Raw genomic sequence first — 16,370 nt, 5'->3', positions numbered from 1 at the left:
GGCGAACCACGAAATTAAATGTTCAACGAATAACAAATTTTCTATAGGCTTGTATGGAGACTTCGGCAAAACCACGAAATTAAATATCCACGAACTTGCAAGTTTTCCATAATCCACGAAAATTGGTACCCACGAAAATAAATGAATCCACAGTATTTTTTCATGCATTCACTGAATGAATTTTAAAAGTCTAGGTAGAAGACAAGCTAATTTTTCATTTCACTGCCTGGACTGGTTATAATTTCTTACCTGTAGGCTGTGGGACACCAAATGAATTAAGTTTCCTCTGTACAGGGCGTGCTGTGCCTGTGTCTTCATTAATCTGCTGCAAGGAATTAAAGTCTATTGTATATGACCTGCCCATAGTAGATAAACTGACCTCATCCTCTCCAGCTTGATAGGCTGCCTGTAATAAGATAAATGTAACACTGTCAAGTATTAGTGTATTACATAACATATTTTCTACACACTATTAAACATCCACACTCAAATGGGTGTTTTACAGCCTAAAGGTTATCAAACTTTTTTTCTTTACAGTATCCCAATCTATAGCTGAATATATAAATGAAGCAACATGAGGAGGACCATCTTATACTTGAGAATTCTCACTAAATTTGACCTACAATAAGCATATATGACAAGTGCCAGAAGTGGAGCAGGATATGCCTACCCTTTCCTTCACCCGAGTTCACCCTGGTTTTTAATGTGGTAACTGTTGCTTACACTAATTCTGTGTACTATTTTATGGTATCTTTTCAGTTTTGATTTTTGACATTGTCATGTCTTATGACTTTTAAATGTGCCCTTGGTGTTTTTCCACACTTCTGTACATTATTTACCTCAAGGTTTCAGCTAGGATTTTGAGGGCTTTAGTCACTTTTGTGCGTGATAAAAATCAGCCCTATTATTTATAATACCAAGGGGTCTAGGATGTTTATTAAACTAGCTATACATATATGTCCAAGTCCTTCAAGGACTAGTCTAGGATCTTTGAAGACTTTATGATTGCTAATGTAGGCAGGGCAGTTATTGGCAATATTACTATGTAGATATGAACAGGGATCTGGTAATATGGATCACAACTTCATTTCAGTTATTTTCAGGGGAAACCCCGGATCAACAAAAGTTGGGTACCTCTATTTTTTAAACTTCTGCACAAATGAACTTGCAACAACTTTTTCACTTCACAATCGTTTATATTCTTGAAAATATGTTTAAATCGATAATTGGAATCAATTTCTATAATATTGGATAGAAGGATCTTCATCTGTGCTTATTGTGACAATTTTAATGACTGTAGACTGTAGATCACGTCTACTTTCGATTTTTAAACGCAATGAAATGAAAACAGGAAGTGACAATTGAATAATAACTTTAGAATAAAACCGGATTCATCTACGAACTTTCACGCATGCGCAATACATAGAACAGGAAGCACCTGTTTGCAAGTGAAAATATTTCTAAAAAGAACTTTTTGAATAAAGTTCATTCTTTTTAATCAAAGTTGTCGAAAGTTTTTTGATGAATATTCATATCAAGTATGACGAAAATACGTTCAAATGATGAAACTACGACAAGCAAACTGCAAATTATGATCGTAAGGGAAATATTGATATTAAAATAAAGGTGAACTGTCCGGGAAGATTATCAATTTGGTTCAAATGGCGAAAATACGACAGAATTGTGAGAAATGATTTAAATGAAATGCTGACTGACTGATTGACTGATTTAACTTAAATAGATTATAATGATGGTCAATTATGAGGGTTAATAATAATTAAGGGATTAGTGACCCATCTGATTGGCGATAGGCGGATTACTTATCATCACAACTTTTAACACCTTTAGTAAACGTTAATTACCTGAGGGTCATAAACTTGTCATAAACATAAAGACAGGTAGAATTCAAGTAATTTGATGTGTAAATATTTTTACAGTTTCCAAATTTAAGTGACGAAATTGATATGAAATACATTTGTTATTTCGCAAACCGTCTCGTAAAATATGAAAATGACGAGCGCAAGCAAAATCACTGATTTACCTCTACAATTTTACTATCTATTGCTGTATAATGATGCCAGATGCTTCTATCATCCCTCCATTGCCACATAACTGCATCAGTTTGAGTGAACGATCCTTTACGTAACATTTGATCAATGGAAAATATACCATCAGTTGGTAACTTGGGCATCAATTCCCTGTAAACAATAAACATGTCTTTAAGTTAATACAATTGAATGTTTTTATTGTTTATAAAGAAGGTATATTCTTATTTATACAAAGCAAGAATGAGAATTTCCTTGTATCTAAAAGCTTTGTTATTATTTTTCTCAAACTTAGTAATTTTTTTTTTGTAAAATCAACAAGTGATATCCTTTTAGAACTTAACCTCTGGTAAATATTAGCTAATCAGGTCAGGGAATTATGCAATCCCAATCTGTGCATCCACAATCACACAGAAATTTATAACCGTAGAAAGCTATTGAATACGTTTATACCAAGCAAATAATTCATTATACTGCTATAAATATTCTGTTAGTGATAATACTCTTAATTTTGTATTCTAACTAAAGCTGACTTTACTTTGTGTGCGATAAGATATATACATGTGTCAGTGATGAGGTAAAATGCGAGGTGATCAGTAAGAAAGGTAGCTATTCTGCTGCTTGACAATTGATAGTGAATGAAAATTTATTTAATTTGGTTATGTTTTAATATCTTATTAAACAGTAACTTACCCAATTAGACAAACAATCTCATACAGCTCCTGTGGTGTTCTGGATACTAACTGAAATACAATCAAATTCATATACAGTTATTATTTTATTTTCTAATATTAATCTTTTAAGAGAAAATTAGTATGCCTTTTAACACATAACACAGAAAATAAGGAGATGTGGTATATTTGCCAATGAGACAAGTATCCACCTGAGTTCAAATAAAGAGTATGAAATTAATTATAGGGGACCTATCTAAAATGCAATATTTTATATTAATGGAATAAAAACATTATAAAAGCAACTTTTGTTCTTTTTTAATTTGTTTAATGATGATCTTTGAGTAAATTTAGGGAACGTTCGTGTTTTACTGATTCAATAATATTGCCAAATGATTTTCTTAAATTAATCAAAATTTCCAAATTTAGCATCTGGAAACCACTTTTCTGCATAAATTTCAGGATATTTTTAGTACCTATGACCTTGACCATGGACATACTGAGTTCAAAATCAATAAGCTTCGACCTCTCATGATACATGACCATATTGCCTAGTTAAGTTGCAATCCAAAATGTAGCATCCTATTTTAAAACATCTGAGAACACCTTTTCTGCACATATTTCATCCTATTTAAAGTGTATATGATATTCAACAGTCTTATTTTCGAACAAATTTCAAGTTAACAAATATGTAAAATGTATCATAGCTAAAATACAAACCTCAACAACATTTTCAGTCTGTTCAGAAGTTCCCACCAAAAGATAGCACAAAGTATCAGCTATTTCTAAAAATAAAAAATGTTTAAATTTACTGCCAGTGCACTGCATGATGAGGACATCCTATACAGGAATAATGATAAAATAAGACACATCTTTAATCAAATCAAACAATTTATTCTTTTAACTTAGCCTTCTTCAACTGATTTTAATAGTTTGTTCTTATGTTGTACTGTAACACCACTGTCCCAGGTTAGGGGGGGGGGGATCTGTCCCAAGTCAGGAGCCTGCAATTCAGTGGTTGTCGTTTGTTGCTGTAATATATTTGTTATTCATTCATTTATTAGTACATAAATTAGGCTGTTAGTTTCCTCCTTTGATTTTTTTTCTATTTGTGTCTTCAGGGCCTTTAATAACTGACTGTGCGGTATGGGCTTTGCTCATTGTTCAAGGCTATAAAGTGACCTATAACTGTTAATTTCTGTGTCATTTGGTCTCTGGTGGAGAGTTGTCTCATTGGCAGTCATACCACATCTTCTTATTTATAAATACTTACTCTGTTTGAGTAGAACAACAGCTAGATCAGGACAGCTGGCACACATTATTGCTAACATTCTGATCACCATAACAAAGATACCAGTACTAATAACAGGTGGGCTCACAACCAACTACAAAAGTAATGTTTTTAAACAAATTTGAGCACTGCATGATAAGCCACCGTATACATGAATATTGTTGATTTATGTTTGAACCTGTTATAGCATAAGTAAATATAACCCAGTGAGAAAATTTCTATGTACATGTAAGAAGAAGCCAATGGGATCTGAAACGAATGTTTCAGTTCATTGATGGGACTGTTTACTTACAGAGGAATTCTAATACAGATACATGATTAGCTAAAAACATTATGTTACATAATTGAAAAATATAAATAAATTATTAATTGCTTTAGTTCTATTTTAAGTGAATATTATGGCTGTGCCGCTGTGCACATAGAAAGAATGTGTATTCATTTAACATTAGGTTAACAGCATAGTAAATACTTATCTAATACAAAATTACTTCCCAAAATAGACAAAGATTCTTGGCAATATTTGAAATTTTGTAAAAATTACAACAAGAAAGTTCATGGATCATTTCCTGAAATCACAATTCTCACATGTTTGTGCATCATTCAACAATGCAATAAAGAGCAGGCAGCAATTCTGAATTTACTACAATGAATATCAGTTATAGCCAAGTATTCAAAATACACCAAAATATAATCAAAGAAAATCTAATACCATTGCATACATGTGATTCTTCCGGCGGGAGTCAAAATCTCCCGCTTTTAAGACCCTCTTCCGTCCCTCCCGTTAAAATTTGAAATCTTCCGCTTTTTCAAAATGTCAACCTCGAAAAATTTCAGTAGAAATTTTTGTTTACAAAATTGATACTGACAGAGAAAAAGTCTGAGAAACTCGAAATTTAGATCGGAAAAGTCCGAGAAAAACAGAAGTTTCCTTTAACTGTTTTGATGTCAAAAGGTAAATAGCCTCGAGTTATCTATGAAGGTGTTAAGGATTAGACTGTATATACAGCAATAAAAGAGTATTGGCAATTACCTGGTGATAAACTAGCAAGTTTAAGACACATGCCTGGATGATTAACTTGAAGTGAAATACTGACAATGGATTAATTAAAGTTGTATAAACAACGACTTTTTTGTGATGCTGTTAAAACATTGAACAGTTATATTACTTAACCTCAAATATGATATGTATACTTAACACTTGTTGCAAAGCTGACTATGGTGACTCTAATGACTTGACCAAGCATATGGAGACAGCAAACCCACCAGAAAGCTCAATTCAACACCACTGTTTAGTTAGTGGTACCAAAATTGACAATGTACATGTAGCTAAGCAGAGATGCTTTTTACCAACTATATATGATGGCTGATAACTTTATCTTGAACTTTATACATGTATATAATAAATAAATATTTAAAAACCCCATATCTTCTACTTCTATCAAGTAAAAGTGGCTATAGAGTTATAGAATCATTAACAAAAAAGGAAAATATGCAGTTTAAACCCAAAAAAACCATTGCGTACGTCGATAAAAATGTCCATAAAAAATCTCCAGTATATATGAGGCACAAACTCCAGCTGAAAATTTCCAAATCTCCAGTTGTGACTTGACAACTCTGTCACATGTATGCCATTGGGATATTTTCATATTCTGCCTCCAATTTTTGTTATATAATTAGGAATTAATTGTATTGTATTATAAGCTTTGACGGCATCAATTGGTGATTTGATGGTTGCAACTTAAGTTTACTGGCAACGCGTTAGCCAAACCGGTAAATGGATATTTGTGACCATCAAATCACCAATTGATTCTGTCTGAGCTTGAAATACAATATAGTCATCAAACTGATAGAAAATAATGCTAAAACATACATTTAAAATCTGTCAAACATTGTCTGAACTTGCGTGTACTTTTTCATAGCATCAATTGTGAATTGATGCCATGAAATTTAGTGACGTTATCCAATCAAAATTAATGTTACAAACGATGTTGCATTAGAACTTGTTATTGAGTAAGTACATTTTACATCTTCTAGTACATTACATCTGGATACATTTATGTAATTATAAAACTTACGAGTTGTTGAATATTAGTTAACAATCCATGAGCTGACATTTCCTTTAGTACTCTCTGATCACTGCTAAAATTATCAACCAATCGAGAGAAACATAAACAACAACTCTCAACAGACTTCTTATCCTGAAATCAAAAATTATATAATATAATTAAAGATGCATATATCTACTATTAAATGCTCTGAGAATAAAGTTCCCTATTTCCATTCTCAATTTTATTACAAATCCAAAAAATAAAAATCTACAGTGCTTGTGTTTATTTCATAAGGTGAAATTATATTTCAAGTCACTCACGGTAAAGAATTTCTGAAAAGTCTAAATACTCAATGCTTGTACCTGATGTGTGAGTTTAGAGCTGAGTAATGGTAGAGATTCTCTGACAAAGTGGAACTCTTCAGCTGTCAGATTCTGTACACAGTTGGCAGTCACAGCTAGAGCACTTCTCTGTGCTGTAATACTAAAGAAGTCCAGGAACATCAGACATGCTGATATACCTCCCTGAAAAATATAATTCACGCTGCATTTACTCTAACTTCAGTCAATAATAGTAATAAAGTCTAGAGCACTTCTCTGGGCTGTAATACTAAAGAAGTCCAGGAACATCAGACATGCTGATATACCTCCCTGAAAAATATAATTCACACTGCATTTACTCTAACTTTCTGTCAATAATAGTAATAAAGTCTAGAGCACTTCTCTGTGCTGTAATACTAAAGAAGTCCAGGAACATCAGACATGCTGATATACCTCCCTGAAAAATATAATTCACACTGCATTTACTCTAACTTTCTGTCAATAATAGTAATAAAGTCTAGAGCACTTCTCTGGGCTGTAATACTAAAGAAGTCCAGGAACATCAGACATGCTGATATACCTCCCTGAAAAATATAATTCACGCTGCATTTACTCTAACTTCAGTCAATAATAGTAATAAAGTCTAGAGCACTTCTCTGGGCTGTAATACTAAAGAAGTCCAGGAACATCAGACATGCTGATAAACCTCCCTGAAAAATATAATTCACACTGCATTTACTCTAACTTTCTGTCAATAATAGTTATAAAGTCTAGAGCACTTCTCTGTGCTGTAATACTAAAGAAGTCCAGGAACATCAGACATGCTGATATACCTCCCTGAAAAATATAATTCACACTGCATTTACTCTAACTTTCTGTCAATAATAGTAATAAAGTCTAGAGCACTTCTCTGTGCTGTAATACTTTAGAAGTCCAGGAACATTAGACATGCTGATATACCACCCTGAAAAATATAATTCACGCTGCATTTACTCTAACTTCAGTCAATAACAGTTTGAACTCCTCTTTTATTTCAATAATTATTCAAAACAGGAATATTAATGGACTCGAAAAGCCGCAGAAATAATAGAAAAGACCATTAGAATTGTTTACAAAACAAAAGACAATGGATCCTGATTCCTGAATATAATATTATCCATCTTATCACTAAACTTACAGCTTGTAGTATTGCTTTACTGTGTCTTTTAGATAACATTTCTAATGCTGTTAAGGACTGCTCAGCAACATCCATACACTGTATTGCTCTTAGCTGAAATAAAATCATCATCATTGTTACTCCTTCAGTTTAACTTAGTGAGAATAAAAATTCATCAAAGATGGCCTGTCCTACATTTTTTTTTAAGAATATGAGGAATGACACAAATGATGCCCCTGCTGGCATGTAACGTTTACACAAGAACAGTTACTATATAAAGTGATAGTGATAGTACCCAAGTGTGTACTTGATCTGAGTTTTGAGTTAATAAGCATTGTGTATAAGTCAGCTGGTATAACTTACGTAGTAGTTGTTTGAGGCAAACTTAAGTTAGAGAGAGGAAATGAAAAATACAGAAAAAGTAACACCACAAAAATTAAAACTGTATATGTTTTGTAGTATAAGGCATAGTGTATAATATTCATATACATTTACAGTGGCAGATCCAGCCATTTTAAAAAGGGGGGTTCCCAACCCAGAGTAAAGGGGGGGGGGGGGGGGGGGGTCCAAATATCCAAATATATGCTTCCATTCTATTGCATTGATTGTCAAAAAAAAAGGGGGGTTGCAACCCCCAGACCCCCCCCCCTAGATCCGCCAATGATTTAGTAGAGGCTTAAATTAAGTTACAGAATGAAACCAATTACAGGACGGATGGCCATACAGACAGGCCGTCAAGTGATATAACTTAATGCCCCCTTCAAGGGGTTAAACCCTTTTTTTTATGAATTTTATTTGGTGGAAATATGATAATTCCTATAGAGACTTGCTATGCTCCTTTTAATAAATAAATTGTGTAAGGGCTTGAGACACATTATTTTATTCACATATTATTTTATTCTAGCACAATTTGTGTATGGCTGTAAACAAGATTGTATTCACTATTAAATCACTTTATCCTACTCACTTTCTCAAGGAATACTGGCACAGCATCAACGACAACAGCTGATGACCTTGGAAGAGCTTCCATCATGTAGGTCAAGGCTCGACAAGCATGGTTCATTATATCAAAGTTATGTTCCATTTGTAATAGTGTAATAAGTGCTGGTACGGCTTGTTTTACTGGGAATCCTGCCAATGTATCTTCATTCCCCATGACCAACAACTGTACAAATACATAATTCAATAAATAACTAAGATGCTAAACAGATTTCTCTAGATTCAGGAAGTCATTGACATGATCATTATTTGCTGTGATGAGTTCCAGCTAGATTTCACAGTAAATGTAAAAAGAAAATTCTACTGATGATTGAAGTACCACAAAAGTGTACTTTTCCTTCAACTTTCTTTTTTTATCTTTACTAATCCTTTAAAATTCAACTTCAACTGACTGTAGTGTTCATGGAAATTATGTCATATTTTTTTTTCAAATCAATAACAATTACACTCTCCGGCCCCGGTATTGTTCCTGGTTATTAGATCAATCTTTCAAAAGATTCTGTCAATTAGTACTTTAACATTGAAAAAAACAAATTTTCCAATATAAATAAGGGGCAAAACTGTTTTAGATAGAATATTCAGTGGTAAATATGTAAAACTGGTGTAACTCACCTGACACATTTCTATGGCTGCAGACAATTGCTGGTCCTCATTACCTGTCGCTTGTAGACCTTGCAATAACTGCTGGGCTTTACTCACTAAAAATCAACAGAATCATAGTCAGATTTTAAATAGTTTGTGTAAAACTTTGGTAAACCCTTTCTTTTATACATAATGTCTACTCAATACTCCATACAGTAATGTTAATGGAAAGAGTGCAATGCATTTCTTTTTCAAAGTAGTGATAAAGTTAGTAAAATAGATGTTTTGATTACAGAAATGTCATCTTTATTCATCCAACCCCAACAAATTGATGTGTGATTCATATTCAAAATAAAATTGGAACTATGTAACAATTCCAAATTGACAACAATATGAATGAAATCATTCAACTATTTCTCTTTTCACTAAGAGTATTACCAACTTAATTGATTGTAAGTGTCTTTTCTTCCCTGATTTGAGGTGTAACTGATTGTAAAAATGTGTAAAAGAGTTTTTAGTTTTTTAGTTATAAGCCAAAAACTGCATTTTACCCCTAACTTCTATTTTTAGCCGTGGCGGCCATCTTGGATGGTTGACCGGGTCACGCCACACATTTTTTAAACTAGATACCCCAATGATGTTTGTGGCCAAGTTTGGTTTAATTTGGCCCAGTAGTTTCAGAGGAGAAGCTAACGACAACTGACACCGGACGACGACAACGGACGCCAAGTGATGGGAAAAGCTGACATGGCCCTTTGGGCCAGGTGAGCTAAAAATTGAATCGCAATTTCCCTCCGATATGCACAACTACATAGTATGTCCTTATTATCTGAAAAGGTTTCGTAAAATTCTGTTGTGTGGTTTGAGAGGAGTTGCGATGACAAACTGTTGCAGTAGTACACTGAAGCAAATAAGTTCAAAGGGGCGTAACTCCTAGAAAAAAAATTGAATCGCAATTTCCTGTTGATATGCACAACTACATAGTATGTCCTTATTATCTGAAAAGGTTTCGTGAAATTCTGTTTTGTCGTTTGAGAGGAGTTGCGATGACACACTGTTGCAGTAGTACATTAAAGTAAATAAGTTCAAAGGGGCACAACTCCTATAAAAAAAATAGAATCGCAATTTCCCGTCGATATGCACAACTACATAGTATGTCCTTACTATCTGAAAAGGTTTCGTGAAATTCTGTTGTGTGGTTTGAGAGGAGTTGCGATGACAAACTGTTGCAGTAGTACATTATAGTAAATAAGTTCAAAGGGGCGTAACTCCTAGAAAAAAAAATTGAATCGCAATTTCCCGTCGATATGCACAACTACATAGTATGTCCTTATTATCTGAAAAGGTTCGTGAAATTCTGTTTTGTGGTTTGAGAGGAGTTGCAATGACAAACTGTTGCAGTAGTACATTAAAGTAAATAAGTTCAAAGGGGCACAACTCCTATAAAAAAAAATTGAATCGCAATTTCCCATCGATATGCACAACTACATAGTATGTCCTTATTATCTGAAAAGGTTTCGTGAAATTCTGTTGTGTGGTTTTAGAGTTGTGATGACAAGAAACAGGACTGACGGACGGACGGACGGACTGATGGATGGACGGGTCAAAAACATTATACCCTCCGCAACTCGTTGCGTGGGGTATAAAAATAAACTGACAACGCCATGGCCAAAAATAATAGTACACTAGAAATAACAAAGAAAACTTAAGACTAAGCAACACAAACCCCATCAAAAACTGGGGGTGATCTCAGGTGCTTCCCAAGGGTAAGCCGAGTCTGCTCCAAATGTGGCACCTGTCGTGTTGCTAATGTTAGTACAAACCCGATCAATAGTCTAATTCTGTAGATCACATTCATGAAAGGGGAAGGGGGTTGTTGTATCCAATATCATCTGTTAAATTGATTGCGATAGAAGTGTGTACATACTTGCTCCACCTCCCATAGTTCTGTGTAAAATCTGATGCATTCTGGGTCCTAGTGTGTTGAATAAAGTTGATGACAATCCTCTAGCTTCTAATAATGCTTGAAAGGAAAACAAAGTATAGTTCACAAACTATAAAGGTAAACATAAAATACTTTCAAAAATGACTTGAGAAACTAAATAAGCAAAGTATGACATTGCTGTTGTAAAACTTCTATATAAATGTTTTAACAACCATGCAACAAATTGAGGCTTGTAGCACATACAATGTAATTTTCCCTGCACTTAATATTTCTGGACATAACTATTCCAAATATTTATCAGCACTCATTTAACATCTTGTTTGAGACGCTGATATAAAACTTTGATAAAAATCTGGCAAGAATTGTACATGTGAGAGAACTCAGATGACCTGATGGACAGAAAGACAAGTATTTCTATAACCCTGCAATGACTCATAAAAAACAAATAGGTAAATATTATGTACATTTATACAATTGACAAAACAGTGTCATTGAAATAACTCCATATACTTTATGATAAGATCTTGATAACTTATATATGAGATAACACACTATATAATCATAATATGAAAGATTTTAAAAAGATATATGATTGACTAGTATTTCTTGTTGTGTAAGATATATGATTGACTAGTATTTCTTGTTGTGTAAGATATATGATTGACTAGTATTTCTTGTTGTGTAAGATATATGATTGCCTAGTATTTCTTGTTGTGTAAGATATATGATTGCCTAGTATTTCTTGTTGTGTAAGATATATGATTGACTAGTATTTCTTGTTGTGTAAGATATATGATTGCCTAGTATTTCTTGTTGTGTAAGATATATGATTGACTAGTATTTCTTGTTGTGTAAGATATATGATTGACTAGTATTTCTTGTTGTGTAAGATATATGATTGCCTAGTATTTCTTGTTGTGTAAGATATATGATTGCCTAGTATTTCTTGTTGTGTAAGATATATGATTGACTAGTATTTCTTGTTGTGTAAGATATATGATTGCCTAGTATTTCTTGTTGTGTAAGATATATGATTGACTAGTATTTCTTGTTACCTTGCAATCTTCCCATATCTCCTTCTTCTGTCTCACTCTCAGAGGTCATAGCTGTAGCCCCTGCAGCATTTGATGCTGGAAGAAAAGCATGAAACTCATTTCAATACAATTAATTTAAATTATCAAAGCTTCCGAGTTATTCATATTCACTTTTAACATAAATATACAACTCCTCTAAACATCAACCCTTCACAATAATAAAGCTTTCTGTGGCCGGGTATTACCTTTCCTTGCCAGTTTTAATCTAGGATCGTAATACACGGCATAATATATAAGACATGGAGATGTTATTGTTACAGATCAGCTCAATTATCTATAGTAAAGGATCCTTCAAATTAATGCAAGATACAGTCACAGAAAATAACATATATACAGTCATGACAATTAAGCTAAGCTTTTTTTTATTTTTGTTTTTTTATATCTTCTTACAACTCCTTAATGTTATGTTATATCAGCATTTATAAGTTTTTTCTTATTTAAATCAAGTGACCATTTTAATTTTTTAAACAAGTGACTGAGCTTAACCATTCCTGCTGATTTGGAGAGCAGATCTAGAGGAATGCTAGATTACAGAAAAAATGAATCTTACTTACAACCCTGAAAATTTAAACACATAATAGAATATGAATATATCCATCATTATCCTTTCTATCAAGGATGACAAATCCCTTACTACTACTGAAGCCATTTACATGCCAGAGATGGCTGATCCACCATTATCTAACCTATCAAAGATAACAAATACCTTACTACTACTGAAGCCATTTACCTGCTAAAGATGGCTGATCCACCATTATCTTACCTATCAAAGATAACAAATACCTTACTACTACTGAAGCCATTTACATGCCAGAGATGGCTGATCCACCATTATCTAACCTATCAAAGATAACAAATACCTTACTACTACTGAAGCCATTTACCTGCTAAAGATGGCTGATCCACCATTATCTTACCTATCAAAGATAACAAATACCTTACTACTACTGAAGCCATTTACCTGCCAGAGATGGCTGATCCACCATTATCTTACCTATCAAAGATAACAAATACCTTACTACTACTGAAGCCATTTACATGCCAGAGATGGCTGATCCACCATTATCTAACCTATCAAAGATAACAAATCCCTTACTACTACTGAAGCCATTTACCTGCTAAAGATGGCTGATCCACCATTATCTTACCTATCAAAGATAACAAATACCTTACTACTACTGAAGCCATTTACCTGCCAGAGATGGCTGATCCATCATTATCTAACCTATCAAAGATAACAAATACCTTACTACTACTGAAGCCATTTACCTGCTATAGATGGCTGATCCACCATTATCTTACCTATCAAAGATAACAAATCCCTTACTACTACTGAAGCCATTTACCTGCTATAGATGGCTGATCCACCATTATCTTACCTATCAAAGATAACAAATCCCTTACTACTACTGAAGCCATTTACCTGCTATAGATGGCTGATCCACCATTATCTTACCTATCAAAGATAACAAATCCCTTACTACTACTGAAGCCATTTACCTGCTAAAGATGGCTGATCCACCATTATCTAACCTATCAAAGATAACAAATCCCTTACTACTACTGAAGCCATTTACCTGCTAAAGATGGCTGATCCACCATTATCTTACCTATCAAAGATAACAAATACCTTACAACTACTGAAGCCATTTACCTGCCAGAGATGGCTGATCCACCATTATCTTACCTATCAAAGATAACAAATACCTTACTACTACTGAAGCCATTTACATGCCAGAGATGGCTGATCCACTATTATCTAACCTATCAAAGATAACAAATCCCTTACTACTACTGAAGCCATTTACCTGCTAAAGATGGCTGATCCACCATTATCTTACCTATCAAAGATAACAAATACCTTACTACTACTGAAGCCATTTACCTGCCAGAGATGGCTGATCCATCATTATCTAACCTATCAAAGATAACAAATACCTTACTACTACTGAAGCCATTTACCTGCTAAAGATGGCTGATCCACCATTATCTTACCTATCAAAGATAACAAATCCCTTACTACTACTGAAGCCATTTACCTGCTATAGATGGCTGATCCACCATTATCTTACCTATCAAAGATAACAAATCCCTTACTACTACTGAAGCCATTTACCTGCTATAGATGGCTGATCCACCATTATCTTACCTATCAAAGATAACAAATCCCTTACTACTACTGAAGCCATTTACCTGCTAAAGATGGCTGATCCACCATTATCTAACCTATCAAAGATAACAAATCCCTTACTACTACTGAAGCCATTTACCTGCTAAAGATGGCTGATCCACCATTATCTTACCTATCAAAGATAACAAATCCCTTACTACTACTGAAGCTATTTACCTGCCAGAGATGGCTGATCCACCATTATCTTACCTATCAAAGATAACAAATCCCTTACTACTACTGAAGCCATTTACCTGCCAGAGATGGCTGATCCACCATTATCTTACCTATCAAAGATAACAAATACCTTACTACTACTGAAGCCATTTACCTGCCAGAGATGGCTGATCCATCATTATCTTACCTATCAAAGATAACAAATCCCTTACTACTACTGAAGCCATTTACCTGCTAGAGATGGCTGATCCACCATTATCTTACCTATCAAAGATAACAAATCCCTTACTACTACTGAAGCCATTTACCTGCTAAAGATGGCTGATCCACCATTATCTTACCTATCAAAGATAACAAATCCCTTACTACTACTGAAGCCATTTACCTGCCAGAGATGGCTGACTGCCCCCTTCCTCCCGAGGTCTACTTCCACCTCCATTATCAGTATTATCCTCCTGTCCTGACATCAGACTACTACTGTTTTGTGGTTTGGCTCCCCCTCTGGATGTCCCGCTCTCACTTCCACTGGCTGTATTGAGGAGACTGCTGCTACCAGCAGGACGCTTTGATGATGAAGCGGAACGCCTACCACTAGTTCAAAGAAAATTTATAATTATTTTAAATTCTCATTTATAACAATGAAATTTATGTCTTATTATGGTGCTCTAAGATACAGGAACACATGATTTGTTGTAAATGTATAGAAATTAAGTTTTTTAACATGAGTGAAAAAAAAAAAAACTTACCTGCTACTAGCACACGATCCCGTTTTGCTTCTTCGAGTGCGCCGTAAGCTATCAAGCTCCGGCGACAAGGATTTAGAACTAGTGCTACTAGAACGTCTTTCCTTGCTTTTCCTTTTCTTCTTATCCCTTTTCTTTGAAGGACAAGTACTTTGTGGGTTTTGAACACTTGTATGAGCGATATCAACCTGAATATCTTGAGTTCCTTGGCTTGTGTCTACACTTTTGCCAACAACTTTAAGTTTTATATCCTCTAAACTATTAAAACTGCTTTTCCTGTCCCGACTTCTAGTTCCAGACACTGACCTTGACCTTTCAGGATAATAAGGTATCCCTGGAACTACTTCTGCCTCTAAATTTGATCTTAGATTTTTGGAAATTGTATATTTATTAGTATCAGAGTCTTTTTCCTCTGTTTGTTTAGTGTCAATGGTTTCAGGGTTCACAGCTACAGCTGGTAACTGAGCTCTTTTATTTTTCTTCTTTCTAGATTTCTCTTTTTTATTTCTTAATTTCTCCTTCTTTGATAGTTTCAAACTGGTTCCTGACAATTTACTTTGTTTACTGGTAGTTGGACCTTCCTGTGAACTTTGTGCAAATCGCTTCTTTGATTTCTTCTTCTTGATTAAAACAGACTGTGAAATGCTGCAAAAAAGAAATCAATTAAGAACTTTTTGTAACATGCAATAAATATGGTTTTCAATATTATGAAATTCTTTATTTTGGATATTTTCTTGCTACAATAAGGAGTTTTTGTCAAATAACATTTAAAAGGGAGAAAGTTAGACAAAACCTAGAACACAAATAAACATAGAAAAAGTTGCTAACGTCAATATCATTTGGTCTCTAGTGTTGCCTCATTAGCATATACATTGAAAGCACATGTACATAGGTATTGTTTTTATTTTGATTAGACGATTGTTAGACTTACTCGATCAAGCATAAAATTAACATAGAAGCCCAATGAGTAACTACCAATAATTACTAGTAAAATGTTCTTGGTTAGTCTTCTTACTTTGGTGTTAGAAATTAACGTGCATAAACATAACTTGATATTCATGTCCATTGTCTTACTAATTCTAGGTAAATAATCCATGTCTTTTTTCCTAGGAAAATTGTTAGTACATGT

General features: G+C 34.0%; 1 protein-coding gene across 1 annotated transcript in view; it reads right to left on the bottom strand.

Moving 5' to 3' along the window:
• LOC134712894 (E3 ubiquitin-protein ligase TRIP12-like) overlaps nucleotides 1–16,370 on the bottom strand; it is a 47,107-nt gene that overhangs the window by 26,552 nt on the left and 4,185 nt on the right. Inside the window, exons 3-16 of the mRNA XM_063574888.1 lie at nucleotides 15,245–15,886; nucleotides 14,884–15,089; nucleotides 12,113–12,187; nucleotides 11,040–11,135; nucleotides 9,143–9,228; nucleotides 8,499–8,696; nucleotides 7,553–7,645; nucleotides 6,418–6,579; nucleotides 6,083–6,205; nucleotides 3,990–4,101; nucleotides 3,437–3,501; nucleotides 2,739–2,788; nucleotides 2,042–2,198; nucleotides 250–406 (exon numbers count right to left, since the gene is read on the bottom strand). Of these exons, the coding sequence (XP_063430958.1) occupies nucleotides 250–406; nucleotides 2,042–2,198; nucleotides 2,739–2,788; nucleotides 3,437–3,501; nucleotides 3,990–4,101; nucleotides 6,083–6,205; nucleotides 6,418–6,579; nucleotides 7,553–7,645; nucleotides 8,499–8,696; nucleotides 9,143–9,228; nucleotides 11,040–11,135; nucleotides 12,113–12,187; nucleotides 14,884–15,089; nucleotides 15,245–15,886 (2,222 nt within the window). The remainder of the gene's footprint in view (nucleotides 1–249; nucleotides 407–2,041; nucleotides 2,199–2,738; nucleotides 2,789–3,436; nucleotides 3,502–3,989; nucleotides 4,102–6,082; nucleotides 6,206–6,417; nucleotides 6,580–7,552; nucleotides 7,646–8,498; nucleotides 8,697–9,142; nucleotides 9,229–11,039; nucleotides 11,136–12,112; nucleotides 12,188–14,883; nucleotides 15,090–15,244; nucleotides 15,887–16,370) is intronic.

Source organism: Mytilus trossulus, chromosome 3 (genome assembly GCF_036588685.1).
Source record: "Mytilus trossulus isolate FHL-02 chromosome 3, PNRI_Mtr1.1.1.hap1, whole genome shotgun sequence".
Taxonomy (NCBI): domain Eukaryota; kingdom Metazoa; phylum Mollusca; class Bivalvia; order Mytilida; family Mytilidae; genus Mytilus; species Mytilus trossulus.
The sequence above is the reverse complement of the archived record's forward strand: the minus strand, read 5'-3'. Positions and strand labels throughout refer to the sequence as shown.